Source organism: Micromys minutus, assembly GCF_963924665.1.
Source record: "Micromys minutus genome assembly, chromosome: 10".
Classification (NCBI taxonomy): Eukaryota; Metazoa; Chordata; class Mammalia; order Rodentia; family Muridae; genus Micromys; species Micromys minutus.
In genome coordinates, this window is record NC_137979.1 from 50685236 (window position 1) to 50700423 (window position 15188).

General features: G+C 37.1%; 1 protein-coding gene across 3 annotated transcripts in view; it reads right to left on the reverse strand.

The window, feature by feature from the left end:
• Positions 1-15188, reverse strand: part of KANSL1 (KAT8 regulatory NSL complex subunit 1) — a 103953-nt gene that overhangs the window by 50450 nt on the left and 38315 nt on the right. For all 3 annotated transcript variants that reach the window (XM_080923683.1, XM_080923684.1, XM_080923682.1), the window contains exon 2: positions 13345-14713. In XM_080923683.1, coding sequence (XP_080779809.1) covers positions 13345-14630 — 1286 coding nt within the window. In that variant the 5' untranslated portion in view covers positions 14631-14713. The remainder of the gene's footprint in view (positions 1-13344; positions 14714-15188) is intronic.

Below are 15188 nucleotides of genomic sequence, written 5' to 3' on the forward strand. Positions count from 1 at the left end.
AAATTAAAATATCTAGGGAAAATGGAATCATGAATATACTGAACATAAAACATTCTTTGTCATTACTGTCCAAGTAATACAGGATAACTACTTACAAGTAACATAATTCACTACTTCCATTGCATTAAGTATTATCTAAAGATGACTTTTTAGTTCAACTATGGGAGAGGATATACATACTAAACATACATTAAGCTTATGTCATCTATGGAAGGACAGACTTGAGCATCCCTGGGTTTTGGACGTGTGGTGGTGTCCTGGACTCCAATTCTCTATGGATACCAATATTCATATTCATACCAATATGGTTTTGAACAAGTTTCAGATGCATTCACAAGCTAAGAAATATTTAAATGCTTAATATATTTTACATGCCATACTAAATAAAATACTTGTTCTTATTAAATTAAAAATTCCTAATTCTCTTAAGTCAAAGTTACTCATTTTATAGTTTATATTAATTTTCTATCACTTTCACCTGCGCCACTCACATTTCTACAAGTGCGTGTTCCAACTACTCAATGCATTGCTTACTGTTTACTGCTGAGTAAAGAGACCCAGAGAAATCTGTCTTTGAAGCAATACAAACCTAATCCTAGTTATTGCTGTCAGCAAATTAATAAACTGTGTATATACTTTTCCACCTGTAAAAATATGTATGTTTAACATATATAATAAAAACATAAATCCTGGGCTGCTAAGAGAGCTCAGTGAGTAAGAAGCCTAGCATAGAAACCTGATAAATGAACTTCATCCCCATAGGGATAAGAGAGCTAACTTCACAAACTTGTCTTCTGACCTCCACTCATGCACACACTTAAAATTTAAAATTTTAATACTAAGAATAGCATTGTAAACTTACTTTCTTTTCTCTGTCCTGTATACATCACTCTTTTGACTTTGCAAACTAACTCTCCAATGAAAATGAGTCTTGGAAAACACTGTCCAAAACGTAAAAATAGACTCAATTTTTAAAAAGTATTCAGGTAACAATCTCCCATAGTAACTTAGATCAATCAGCAAGAGAGGTAAGGTCTTGAATTGACCACACACATAAGAAAAGTCCGCAATACATTTTAAGAGAGTAACATTAAGAAATTAATAAGAAAAATTTCTCCTTCATTTTTAGGCAGTCCTAGGAAATAGGCAATTCTGTTGATAAGGGTTTCCTTGAAATATAACTCTCATAAACCTCCTTCAACTTTAAAATTTATGTTTCAACAAATTAACATTTCTACTCTGAAACACTTGCAAAGAAGAAAGTATTTTTAATACACAAGAAACTCAACTCGAGGGCTGGAGAGATGGCTCAGCGGTTAAGAACACTGACTGTTCTTCCAGAGGTCCTGAGTTCAAATCCCAGCAACCACATGGCTCACAACCATGTTATGGGATCTGATGCCCTCTTCTGGTGTGTCTGAAGACAGTGACAGTGCACTCACATACATAAAATAAACAAATTAAAAAGAAAAAGAAACTCAACATGAACCATAGACCTATATAAGTGAAAAACAGAACTTCAAACTTCCTGGAAGAAAGCATGAAGCATAAATTTCTCATGACCTTAGTTAGGCTAGGCAAAATTTTCTGCACTATGACACAAAAGGCAAAAAGGACAAGGAAAAGCAAATGAATTACAGTCAAGTATTTCTGAATAACGAGAATTCATTTTAAAAGCGTGGTTAGGCTATTTTGTCTTGGACTAAACATCCTGCTCTGTACCAGCCTCTTCATAGCCACTAGCATAGTAGACAGCAAATAAGCAGTGGAAAGGGGTGTGCAGAGACCGGAATCTACATTTACAGCTAATCAGAATATAAAATGATAGAACAAATTCAGAAAACAGCCTTTTAAAGTTAAACCCAAATTACTCGATGACTCATGACTAACTGAACTCCTAGGTACGAATATAAACATGTTCACACTAAAAAAACCTATACATGAATTTTCATAGCAAAATTGTTTATATAGACAAAGATGGAAATAAGCCAAAGCACATCAAAAGATGAACATACTGGAATACTCGTGGATCAAAAAGTATTAAATAACTGGATATGGTAGCACATGCCTTTAATCCCAGCATTCCAGAGGTCTATGATTTAGGCCAGAGTGGTTTACATATCAAGTTCCAAACCAGCCAAGGCCATGCAATAAGAACGTCTCAAACCACAAAAACGTAAATAATTAAGTCCTAATCTTGGCAGTATTATTCATAACTGTTAAAAGAACCATGTCAAATGAAAACAACTAGGCACCAAAGGATAATATCATTCCATGTGTGTGAAATGTCTAGAAGCAAATCTATTCACATAAAAAACTTAATCATGGCACAAGAGAAATGGAGGAGGAACAATGTTTTGCTATACTAGAATATGTTTATTTACAAATAGTGAAAACCTAGAAAGTTGTGACAGAACTATACAACTCTGAAAATCAAAATAAACTGTGTGAGTGAGAAACATTTATTTATTAAGGCAGAGAGAAGTAGGGATGTGTGCTGAGATCAAAGGACAACTGTATGCAGGAATTGGATCTCCTCCTCCGGAGGTTCTAGGGATCACATTCAAACCATTAGGCTTAAGGAATGCCTTTACCCACTGAGCCACTTTGTTGGCCCCTATTATATATTTTTGAAAGCTATATACAACATGAATTATACAACATAAATATATATGATGAAATATACATCAACTTTAAAAAATAATAATCAGCCTAATATAATATGGAGGTGCATGCTTGTAATTCCAAGACCCAAGAGAATGGGCAAAAGCCTTAATTATAGGCTAGGCTGTCTCCAAGTGAATGAGTGAGTGAAGAGTGAATGAACTGGGAGTCAGTAAGATAACTCAGCAAGTAAAGGCGCTTGTCACCAAGCCTTACAATCTGAATTCTATCCCTAGGACTCACAGGAGGGAGAGATGGGGGAGGGGGAGGGTTACCACAGACTTTGAAAGGACACCAAATCTCAAGACTGTCCTGTATGCTCTCTACATGCTAACCATGGCATATATGCATGCATGTGTACACACACACACACACACTCACTTTTAAAAAGTTTTGTCTTTTTAAAGTCAGTATTTGGCAACTTACAGCAACCTTGGCTACACTGTCTCAAATAACAAAATAGAGGGTAGTGAACTATATATGAATTCATTTCAATAAGGCTGTTTTACAAACATGAAGGGTGTTTCTCACTTATAATTGATCTAAAAGAGAAAACAACAGGTGAAATACAGTGAGTCCAGTTTAGTCTAGTGCATACATATCTTAACTCCCAGTCCCATCTACATAATCCTTTTAAGTATTTCAACTGTCCAAACACCAGAAATATTAAGTATCACAGTGTAAATTCTTTCTCTGAATTTAGGAGCTGAGCCAGTGTGGGAATAAAAATTTTGTTGTTGGGGTTGTTCAAGGCTCAGATCTGCTCCTCTTCCAGAGGAACTAATCAAGTCCCAGCACCATGTAGTGGCTGCAGAGGACCCCATGCTCCCTCCAGTCTCTGTGGGCACTGCATGTATGTGGCACACGTATAATCAAGCAAAATAACCATACACATGGGGGTAAAAACAATCAAACCTCAAAAAATTAAGAGAGGCAGAGACTGTGCATTAAATACAAGGAAGGACACTTAAGTGGCAAGCCACACATCGTTCTCTCCATTGATACTATTCTAACTTCTTATTCTAACTGAAAGCTTATTACCTTTGTTGCAGAGATAAAAGACCCCAGCCTTACAGCAACAGTGAGACCTACAATACTCTTCCCTCTGATTTAAGAGTTTTAAATAACACAAAAGATGACATAAAGCTTCTGAGTGACACTGGTTGAGTTTTGAGGCTGTTGTGAGGACCACTTATGAGAATAACTGTGGGGTCAGGTGTCATACAGTATAGACTAAAACTTGAAATAACTGTTGTTATTTGCACTCTTAACCTGAGTCAGCTTTCTAGCCCCATTATTATGGTACTTTGATGATTACTTAAAGGTAAAATTCAAATTAGGTTTTATCTATGTTTTTTGTTTAAAAAAAAAAAGAAAGCATTTGCTTTAATACTGTACAGATAAGTATCTATACAAAGGTTAGAATGCATAATTGCTCAAAATGTATAATTTGTAGCCAAGAAATGATATATGCCTAGTGTGTGTAATATGTGTAGCTCTGGGAGCAGAACAAACAGAAGGAAAATAAAAGACCCAGCAACACCCACTCCTAGGTCACTAACAACATACTCTTACTAACAGTGACAACAACTAATCACTAGCAACATACCTATTTTTTTAACAATGACTCAACACCTTCTGACGTACAAGTGCCCCATAAAATAATCTAGCCAGGTAGACCACAAAAAGAGTAAGTCTTTAAGAAAAGAGCAGGGTTGGGATATGGTGAGGTGGCTCATCAGGTAGCACAGCAGGAAATGGCACTGTTGACAAGTTTACGTCTGAGCTCACAATTAAGTCCACATGTTCCAAGATTATTAACTACTTTTTCATATTTATAAAACTAGAAAATATACACAGCTATTAAAGTACCACCAGTTTTCTTTATAAGACTTAACTTGAAGTAGAAAACTATTTTAAAGTGAAAAGATGATTTTGTTTTCTGAACTAAAATTCCTTTTATATCACCAACTGTAAATGTATACAAAGTCAAATAAATATGTTTAATCCCAATAGAGGTCTTGAGATAAAGAACAATCACATTTAGGGGTGGAGGTAGATCTGGGAAGAGATTTTGATGAGTTCACCAGTGGGTACACAACTGAAGAAGTTAATGACTGCCCCCTCCTCCAGCAACCATCAATAGTTCTTGATAGAGGGAGAGTTAGGACCTGAATTCATACCTGGTAGCTAAGAAGTCGGGGTTCCCTAAAACTAGAGTTACTTATAGTTGTGAACCACCACGTGGGTGCTGGGACCTGAACCCAGGTATTATGCAAAAGTAGAAAGTGCTCTTAAGCACTGTCTCTCTACCACCACAACTTTTTACTCCATCATAACCAATTTGTTAATGCAGTATCTGGAAATACTAGTAAATTTCTCAATTTTTTTTTTTTTTTTTTGGTCTAGAGTTTGAAAAGAGCTCTGGGAAGATGGCTCAGTCAGTAAAGTACTTTCCAAGGAAGCACAACTATCTCAGAATCCCCAGTACATGCAAAAAGCTAGGCACAGCAGAGCTCATGCCTGGAGGCCCTCTGAGTCTTCTAGCCAGACTTTCTAACCATTCACCATGCTCCAACTTCAGTGAAAAAGTAAATAGGCAAGTCAGAGAAACAATGAAGAAAGACATCACTGTCAATCTCTAGCCTCCAATGTGCATAACACAGAGATGTTTACACACATATATAGACATAATTTAAAGAACCTTGAAAAGAGATAAATAGTAAAACTATCTTTCTATAGAATGCTTTTGTGCTTTGTTAGAATGCTGCCCTTGTCTTAGGAGCTAATGAGCAGCTATTAAGCTTTTTATTTTCATCTACACAATAATTTTATACAAATTTTAATTTAAAAAAGAAAGTAGGGAAAGAGAGCTCCAGAGGATCAAGGCCAGACTAGTCTACAGAGTTCCAGGCTAATCAGTAGAGATCCTATCAAGAAGAAGAAAAAAAAGTATACAGGGATCAAGGTAAGTAAGCTTTAGAAAACCTTTCTGCTGTGAACCAGGTATCAAACAAGACTTTCCAGGTAGCACACATCTGTAATCTCAGCAGTGAAGAGGCCAAAGCAGAACTCTGAATTCAATCATTGTAGCTACCATAATGAACACCTATTAAAAAAATAAAGCAAAAAACCCCCTCTGCACCTCCATCTAAAATGTATAAGAAAATATAAGCTTCAAGTCAAATAAGCAACACCTATAACATTCACATTAATTTTCCTTTTCATTTATTTCTTTGTTCTCTATTCTACAAACCTAAAAAGATTTCAGTATCTGATGTGCTCCACAAAACCTCTCAGAAAGCACTTATAATTGTGAGACTTGATTGTGAAAAGCTCTAGGATAAATGCATCATTGACCACAGGATTCTTACACTTTCTCTATAGCATATTTGAACAAGCTTTTAGTTTTCAAAATCACTTGATCCTCTATAAACACCACAGAAAACAAGATAAGCCGTCAAACCACAAATCATGCCTATCTTGCACAAGGAAGATATTTTCAATAATTAGGTGTGTGGCATTGGCAGGAGTGGTGCTTTAATCCCAGCCCTTGAAAGACATAGGCAAGTGGATCTTGTCAGTGCCAGGGCAACCTTCTAAACAGTGAGTTCCACAATAGCCAAGGCTGAGGAGAGATCCTGTCTAAAACTAAATAAATAAATAAATAAAATTTAAAATGTGGCATAGCATAATCTAAGTCATAAAGTAAATGCCCAAAATGTTACCCAGGGTTCTTTTCTATCCATTGGACAAGGTCAAGTAGAAAAATCTCTTCCATAGGAATTTTAAAGTATTTTTTTAAAATATCCAATGAACTAAGAAATGTGTCACATCATTCTACCCCTCCCCCACTGTCTCAAATAAATAAACGTCACACAAAATTCTAAGCACTGAGGGAAGGGTATAAATCAACGCCCTTTAAAAACTTCTATGTGTATGGGTGCTTTGTCTAAATGTATATATGTGTATGTACCATGTGTGTCTGGTGCCCAAGGAGATCTTAAGAAGGCATCAATCCCCTGGCACTAGAGGTACAGATGGTTGTGAGTCACTATATGAATACTGAAAATTTAACACAGATTCTTTGCAACAACAAATGTTCTTAATCATGTAGTCATCTCTCCAGTTTTACTAGGACAAGTGAGTTTTGTTACAATTCATGGATTAAAATTAAAATACATCTATGACATCCACCTAAGTTAATGTTGACAACTTGACAGGATATAGAAATCACCTAGGAAAGAAGCCTCCAGGCACTCATGGAAAAATGATCTTGATTAGGTTAACTGAGGTAGGAAGACAAAGAAAAAGAAAACAAAGACAAAAGAGATGAGTAAAAAGATCCATTGCTTGGCTGCTGCTTCCTGATGATGGATACAATGTGGCTAACCACATCAATCCCCACTGCCAGGACTTTATATCCATTATAGTCTGTTCCCTCAATCTATAAACTAAACTCTTCTTACCTTAAATTGCTTGTCAATTTTTTCTTGTCTATAAATGACAATTTTGTTGCGCCCAGTCTCATCTCTAAACTTCTCTAGGATATCAATCTTATGCATCTTCCATTCCACTTCCACAATTCCAATGTAAAACCTTCTTCAGTAGCAAAGCTACCACATTAGCCTCTCTGCTGCCTTACACTACTTTTAGTGCCATACTATTGAAGAGCTACCAACTTATCCAACTCACAATAGCAATAAATGAGTCCTTTATGAACTAACCCAGTTCTTTACCATTCTTGGGATAAACTTCAAATGTGCCAGCCTAATAGTCAAAATTATGTCACTCCAGCCTACTCTTCCAACCTCATTTTCTACTTTCTTGGCCTTTTTAATCTTTGGCAAACAGATCTTTTTTGCTATTTTAATTTAGACTTTATTAGTTTTTATAATAAAATATACTTAGGTAAAAATCACATATATTTAATACCCATGAACAAATAGAAAATAATTAAGTTTAACATTTCTAGACCATATATGGCGGTTGATTTTTATACATACCAATGCATCCCTGCCCCTCTAAAATCCCAATATTTATTACCCTTACTAAGTAAATTCCTACAAAGCTAGTGGTGTACACAATAATTCTAGAATTCAGTGAATTCAAGATTAGTGTGGTCTACAATTCCAAAAGTGCCAGGGCTCAAAAACAAAACAAAAACAACAACACACTATATAAAATGCCCATAACATATACCTAGTGCCCAGAACACAATGTCCATCCAATGCTTCATTTCCTACTACTGTGTTGGATAAAAATAAAAGCCAAAAAGACAAGAACCAAACTTTCCATTTTTGCATGTTTTCATCATTCCTTACTTCCCAAAATGTTTCCTTGCCCTTTGAAAGCAAAGTTATTACTATAAATTAATTGCTGCCCAAAAGCTAGTCCAAGTAATTAGAGTCCATTGAAAGTTATTAAAATTATTTCATCTTTTGCTTAAAAAATTCTGAACTACTCTTCTGGAACAGCCTAAGGGACATTGTGACTAACCTTAGGATAACACACTCAGATTAGCTACTAAGATAATTAAAGTAACTCCTCTGAACCACATTGAAGGACTTACCTATTAAAGGGATTGGACTTAAGCCATCCTGCAAGGAAATGCAGGGGGAAAAAATACCAGTCCCATGTCTTACCCTTCCATAAATTCATCAGTCATTGTTCATGAGTGAGGTTAGAGATATTTGCAGATGTGGTAGTGTAATTTTAGGATTTGGGAGTTGAGAAAGAAGATCATCCTTAGCTACATAATCACCTGAAGGCTAGCCTGGGCTATATCTAAGACACTGTCTAAAAATATTTTTTAAGAAAGAAAAAAACAGGGCTGGAGAGATGGCTCAGTGGTTAAGAGCACTGACTGCTCTTCCAGAGGTCCTGAGTTCAATTCCCAGCAACCACATGATGGCTCACAACCATCTGTAATGGGATCTTCTGGTGTGTCTGATGACAACTACAATGTACTTGTAAATTTACAGTTATGAAGTAGCAACAAAAATAATTTTATGGTTGGGGATCACCACGACATGAGAAACTGCATTAAAGGGCTGTGGCATCAGCAAAGTTAAACATTATTCCACACAGTCCAAGCTGTCCTGGAACTCACTATGTAGAGTAAGCTGGCCTTGAACTCAGGTCCATCTGCCTTTGATTTCCAAGTACTAGGATGAAAGACCTTTGCCATCACACCCAGGTGGAAAAGACCATAGCTTCCAAATTTGGAGTTATAGACCTGTGTTCCCCATTCCCATTTTAGGAATATATTTTCTTAAGCAGTAAGCACATGTTTGTAAAACATATATCAGCTCTAAGCACATGGTAGACTAAAGGAGAAAATATATAATACTGTCTATTTAAAAAGATCTTGGAGGCTGGGGCAAGGGGTCTGGCTGAGTGACAGAAATTTACCTAGAATTTATCTCCTTTCCTTAGTCTATAAATCACCTCTACCTACTCTGACTGGTCTCCAAAATGTTCTCTACCCACCACTCCTGTCTTTACAATGTGCATTGACTGTGCCACCTGCCTGTATTGATCAACCTCTATAGACCACAATTCCAACTTTCTCTAAAGATCTGCCCATCAAAATCTAAACTACTGTTTGTGGTTCTAGTATCTATTTTTTTCCAATTCCACCTTTCTGTTAAAATGTCTTCCTATCTCATTTCTATCGAGTGTTTACCTAACAATCTTATGTACTGGACACTTGGGTTTTACTTTGTTTCACTGTATTTTATTCTCCTCTCAACAATAATTCCTTCAAGTAATGCTTAATTTATTCACCTGTAGAGTTCCACACATTTGCATTCAGAAACAGTGTATGACAGCCCTAATTCAGTAAAACTACTTTCTACTTTTAGAGAATGAAAACAAGTCTAAAGTTGCAGAAACAGGTAGCAGCTACATCTGTAGCAGTTAACACCCCCAAATCCCCTTTACCAAATTTCCTTCAGAATTCCACAAGCATTATACCTGCTACCTATTCAGAAATAAAAAGGGAGAAAGAACTGGGAAGTATCTTTGCTCACATAGATCATAGAAAAGGAAGAGGCATTACATTTAAGAGGTTGAGCAACCCAATTACCAAGAAACATAGCTTCAATGGACTATTTTAAGTAGTCATACTTAGTCCTATAGCCAGTGGATGTGTGTTGTTCAGTTCTCTTGAGAATTTGTACAATGTCTTCAGCTCATATTCACCATTAGCATCTCTACCAAATAGAAAGATTTATCAGAGATGACAACTTACTACTTCTGGCTGAATTTTTTTCCTACCCTATTGCTGTGGAAATGAAAGAATAGAAAAGTAAAACAATCGGACTGCCACTTTTGGCAGCAGCATCTCTGCATCTTTAATTTAAAGAAGGAACTATAATGTACAGCATTTTAGAGTACCCTAAAAACAAATAAACAGCAAATTCTACAAAACTTTAGAAATCCACTCTATTACAGAGAAAGTTCCTTTACAATCAAGACCATCCAAAATCCAGAAAAGTGCTTTACTGTCACTGAGGTGCACAAAAATCAAGTTTATTTTGGGGTAACTGATTCAAAACAAGCTTCAGGAGCTAATAAAATACAAGTTAGCATAAACTAAAGCCAAAACTAAAATATAAAACAAGAATAGAAAAACATGAATCTAAGAATGAGCTTTGAAAAGATGAACTAACTGGCATTATTTGCTTGTCTCTCATGCAGGAACCCCTATGCTTGTTTCCAAAACCTTATAAGGCATGATAGCAATCACCTGGTATATCAGCACTCAGGGTAAAAGCAAAAGAACCCTATCTCCCCCTCACTGTGCCAAATAGTACACTCTTACAAAACTCCAAACAACAGAAGATGGTAAATATCTCATTAACTAGATTATCCTATAGATTAAGTTCTCTTTGGTTATTTATTTGAGGGTTTTGTTTGTTGACTTGGTTTTGGTTATAGTTTGTAGGAGAAAGAACTGGGGAGTATCTCTGTTCACATAGATCATAAAAAAGGAGTAAAGAATGTTGGGATTAAAAAAAAAAAATCTAAGGCCTTTATGAGTGCTACAAAAGTGCTCAACCACTAAAATTATACTTTCAGCTCACTGAATCAAATTTCACACTGGATTAAAGCACCCTTGAAATGACAAAGACACAAATGTTTTTAATGTATTATATCCTGAACACATTAGGCATACAGATTCAGGTGCCTGTTTTTAAATTTTGGAAACATGACAGGGTCTATGTAGCCCTGACTGGCTGGCCTGGAACTTACTCCGTAGACAAGGTTGGCCCAAAAGTGTACACCACGTCTGGTAGAATGCTCTTTTACTGAATGAACAAAGTTCCCTTCATTTACCATGTTTTAAATGCAGTGTCTGTTATATCTTTTAAAAAATGTTAGAAGTCAAGCATGGAGACAAAATTATTTGGTCTTTACTGTCAGATACATATTATTATCCATGTGGATAATACAAACAAACTTAACATAGCAGGTAATTCACTAACTAAGAGCACAGTTATCTAACAATCAAACTCTCCAATAAAAATCAATCAGTGTTTTTTTAAAAAAGGTTTATTTTACATATGTGAGTACACTGTCACTCTCTTCAGATACACAAGAGGGCATCAGTTCTCAGTACAGATGGTTGTGAGCCCCCATGTGGTTGCTGGGATTTGAACTCAGGATGTCTTAACCACTGAGCAATCTCTCCAACCTCAATCAGCTTTTTATTAGCATCAAGGAAAATTATTTTTAAAATGTTTTATTTATTTAGTGTATATAAATGCTGTATCTGCATACACCTGCATGCCAGAAGAGGACATCGGATCCCATTACACATGGTTGTGAGCCACCATGTGGGTGCTGGGAATTAATTGGACTCAAGACCTCCAACTTGTCATCATTCCAGCCGTGAGGAAAACTGTTTTTAGGTATCATTATATATTTAGCCTTGTCTAGTAAGTAAGACTACATATCTCTAGAAAAAAAGGTAAATCTATTTTCAGATATCAAGCCCATTTTCTTCAAGTATTTGTTCCTATTCTCACAAATCTAACAGATAAACAGCAAAGATAGATTACTTAATTAATCTTCAAGTACATTTCCTCAAGAACATAAATGTAGTCCAAAGGAAAAGTAAGCCCAGCTGGGAGATGGAGGCACTTGGGAGGCAGATATGAGGCCAGCTTGGTCTACAGAGTTCCAGGACTGCCAAGGATACACAGGGAAACCCCACTACCCTCCCTGCCCTGCCCATAAAAGAAAAGAGTAATAGTATGCCATCCTGAGATTATGTATTATTTTACAAAACTAAAGATTTAGAAAGCAGTAAATCTATACAAAATACGTAATTTGCTGAATTCTAAAAAGAAAAAAGGCTGGCACGGTGGTGCACACCTGTAATCCTCATAAGACTGAGGCAGGATAATTCTGAGTTAAAGGCACACCTAAACTCCATATTAAGAATAGTTTCATAAAGTAAGAACAAGAGCCAAGATTCATTTCCCAGCCCACACACAACAACTTGTCTGTAAAGCTGTAACACCAATTCCAGGACACCCCATACTATCTTCTGACCTCTATAGGCACCAGGCACACACATACACTTTTAATAATAAAATCTAAAAGGGGGGGGGATTCTAAAACAATACAAAAAAAAGATGAATCTGATTTTTAAAAATATATCTGTGCACACACACACAGTTTAAAGCATTAAGAAGTAAAGAGTGCATTACATAAAAGGGAAATGTTTAAAATATTCTGAAGCATTTCCAATCAGTCCTTAGAATATGACACTATAAAATACACATTGGTCTTTGCCTGTCTTCTGGCACTAGACTTCTTTTTTGATAGTAGGTAGTTGAACTGATGGCTTCAGAGGTAATTTCAAGATGAAAGTTAAGTTACCAAAAAGACTAGGGTGGGTTTAAACCACTGGGATTTTCAGTCTTACACCCAAAACAAAGATGAAAGGCAATAAAGATCTATCAGTAATAACAACTGAGGTAACATGATTTCATACCTATATAACCAAAGTTCCCAGTAAAAATAAAAAAAAAAAAAACAAAACAGAGTTTAGAAGATTACTGGATGGTTGAACACACTAAAATTCCTAGAAAGCAGAGTGTCCCTTCCTCACATCTCACTCACATACCTGTTTTCTTTGAAATATCATTTATAACAAAAACTGGTAAACATTAAGGCAGTGTTTCTGAGTACTGACTTGTTCAGGCAAACCAAATATGAAAACCAAGCTATGGGAATATTGATTTGCCCCATGGTCATGGATGTATTCTCTATGCTGTTACAGTTGTTTTCCAACAGAAAGGAAATTTCATATTAAAAATGACAGACAAGTATGCTGAATGTTCAACAGAAAAAAAGTATCAAGATACACATTACAGCTTAAAATGAAGTTTCAAAAGCAATCTATTCAAGTAACTTTTTTTCTAGTTTCTTTTCACTAAGTCCTAAAAAAGAAAAACTTTTAGCACATAGCAACACAATACCATAGCAGAAATGCCTTCCATATCTCCACTTTAGGTATATGCTTTTACTTACCCAAAACTAGGAAAAGATTTACAGCAACCTAGTTGTCAATACACAAGAATCAAACTCTTTACAAAAGGGGGCTTTATTTAAATTTCATCCCACATTTTTAGGAATGACTGCGTCAACATAGGTTCTACTCACAGGGGCACATGGCACTGCTCAGGATCGGCTCGAGTCAGCTCCTCCTCTTCAATGTCAGACTCCCCTCCGGAACTACTGTCAGTGACATCGGAATCAAACGCTTGCTCACTGCACCTCAGGTTGGCTATGCCACTAGCTGTAAATCTCTCCAATTCTTCTGAAATTGAATCACTTTTCAAAAAGTTGCTAAGTCCCTCTGAAGTGACAGTCTCACTGGCAGCTTTTCTCAAGGCAGCTTCAGCCTTTCGAGTCAACATCAACTGGCTCCTGGACCTTAAGGATTCCAAGTTTGGCAGTTTATTCAATGTCTTCTCCAAAAATCCACCCAGTTGGTGCTGCAAATGTCTCTCCACCTGCTTGGCTTGCACAACCTGTAATCGTTTCTGTAACCTGCGGGCACGGATCTCAATGTCAGCCTGCCGCCTCAGTAAAGCTGTTATCCTTGTATCAGAGTCTAAAGCACTGAAAAGAATGGAAGACAGGGGAGACTTTTTGACTTCTAACTTCACATTTGTCAAGTTAGAGCTGGAGTCTGTACTAGGTGATAGCCTACTGCTTCCTTGAAGTGCCGGCTGTTCCGTGGAATTAACAGATTTGTTTGCAGTGTTATTATTGCTATATAGAGTTGAGTGTTGTATATCAAGGCTTCTATGTGGAAGAGTGCAATTGGTCATACCCCCTTTCAAGTTCCCAGAGTCAGATCCCCCCACCTCACCTCCTTGCACAGATGATGAAGTGAGAGACCGTTTTCCCCCATTGAGGGAACTGGAATTGTCATGATCCGAATGTGTTGTACTTTTAGTCAATTTCTTAGCCAATCCATTTACAGGTGCTTGTGGCAGAGCTGTCTGACTGCTTGTATTCATGGTTCTAAGATTTTCTAAGGAAAACTCCAAAACTGGCTGTCTCCCTAACAGCTCAGCTCGGAGTTCATAGGACTGAGATAAAAGAGGATGAGACTTAAGGACTGTCTGCTTGCTGAAAACACCTTGCAATTTCAAAGACTCTTTTGAGGGAACAGATGTTACATCAGAGCAGAGATAAGATGCCACCAATGGTTGCAGCTTTCCCAAGTCTTCCTTGGTAGAATTATTGCGGAAGTCTAGACTGGGATCCTCCGCAGCAATGGCTTTTCTTTTGGTTCCGTTGGCAGAAATAAGAATATTGGCGTTGCCGTTATTTTCGGCACTGCCAGGGGACAAGGTGGAGGATGGGGGAGCCAGTTTGAACCGGATGTGGTGTGCTTCAGCTGCTGCGTCAGTGAGAGCGGGCGCCATCGCAGCCATTCAGCACAGAGAGACAGGAAGTCCAGCCTCTCCCAGTGCTGAGGCCAGCTCCTTGGCCCTTTACTGCCTCCCCTGAGAGCACACTGAAAGAGAAAAAAAGGAAGTCAGAAATACAAGCACATTTAAAAACAACCCACATTTTCAACAGAAGCACGACATGAGGCTACTGTCCAAAGTTTGCCTCCAAAATAGGGAAAATGACTGTGTAGCCATTCTGGATCTTGGAGATATCTTTTACCTGGGAGGAGAGAGACACAATCCTTTACAAGAAAATAATTTTACCCTTTATGTTACCTGTTAACTAAAGATTGAATAGTGCCAAAACAACAGTCTCATTTTAAAGTAATCACAAATGGTTATAATTACTTGTATTTAAAAGAAAACCTCTTTGCCTGGCGGTAGTGGAACACACCTTTAATTTCAGCACTTGAGAGGCAAAGGGAGACTGGTCTCTTGTGAGTTCGAGGTCACCTTGGTCTACAGAGAAAACCTGTTGGAGAGGAAGGACTGGGGATGCAGGGGGTCGGGGGCAACGACGACGACACATACCCAGTAATA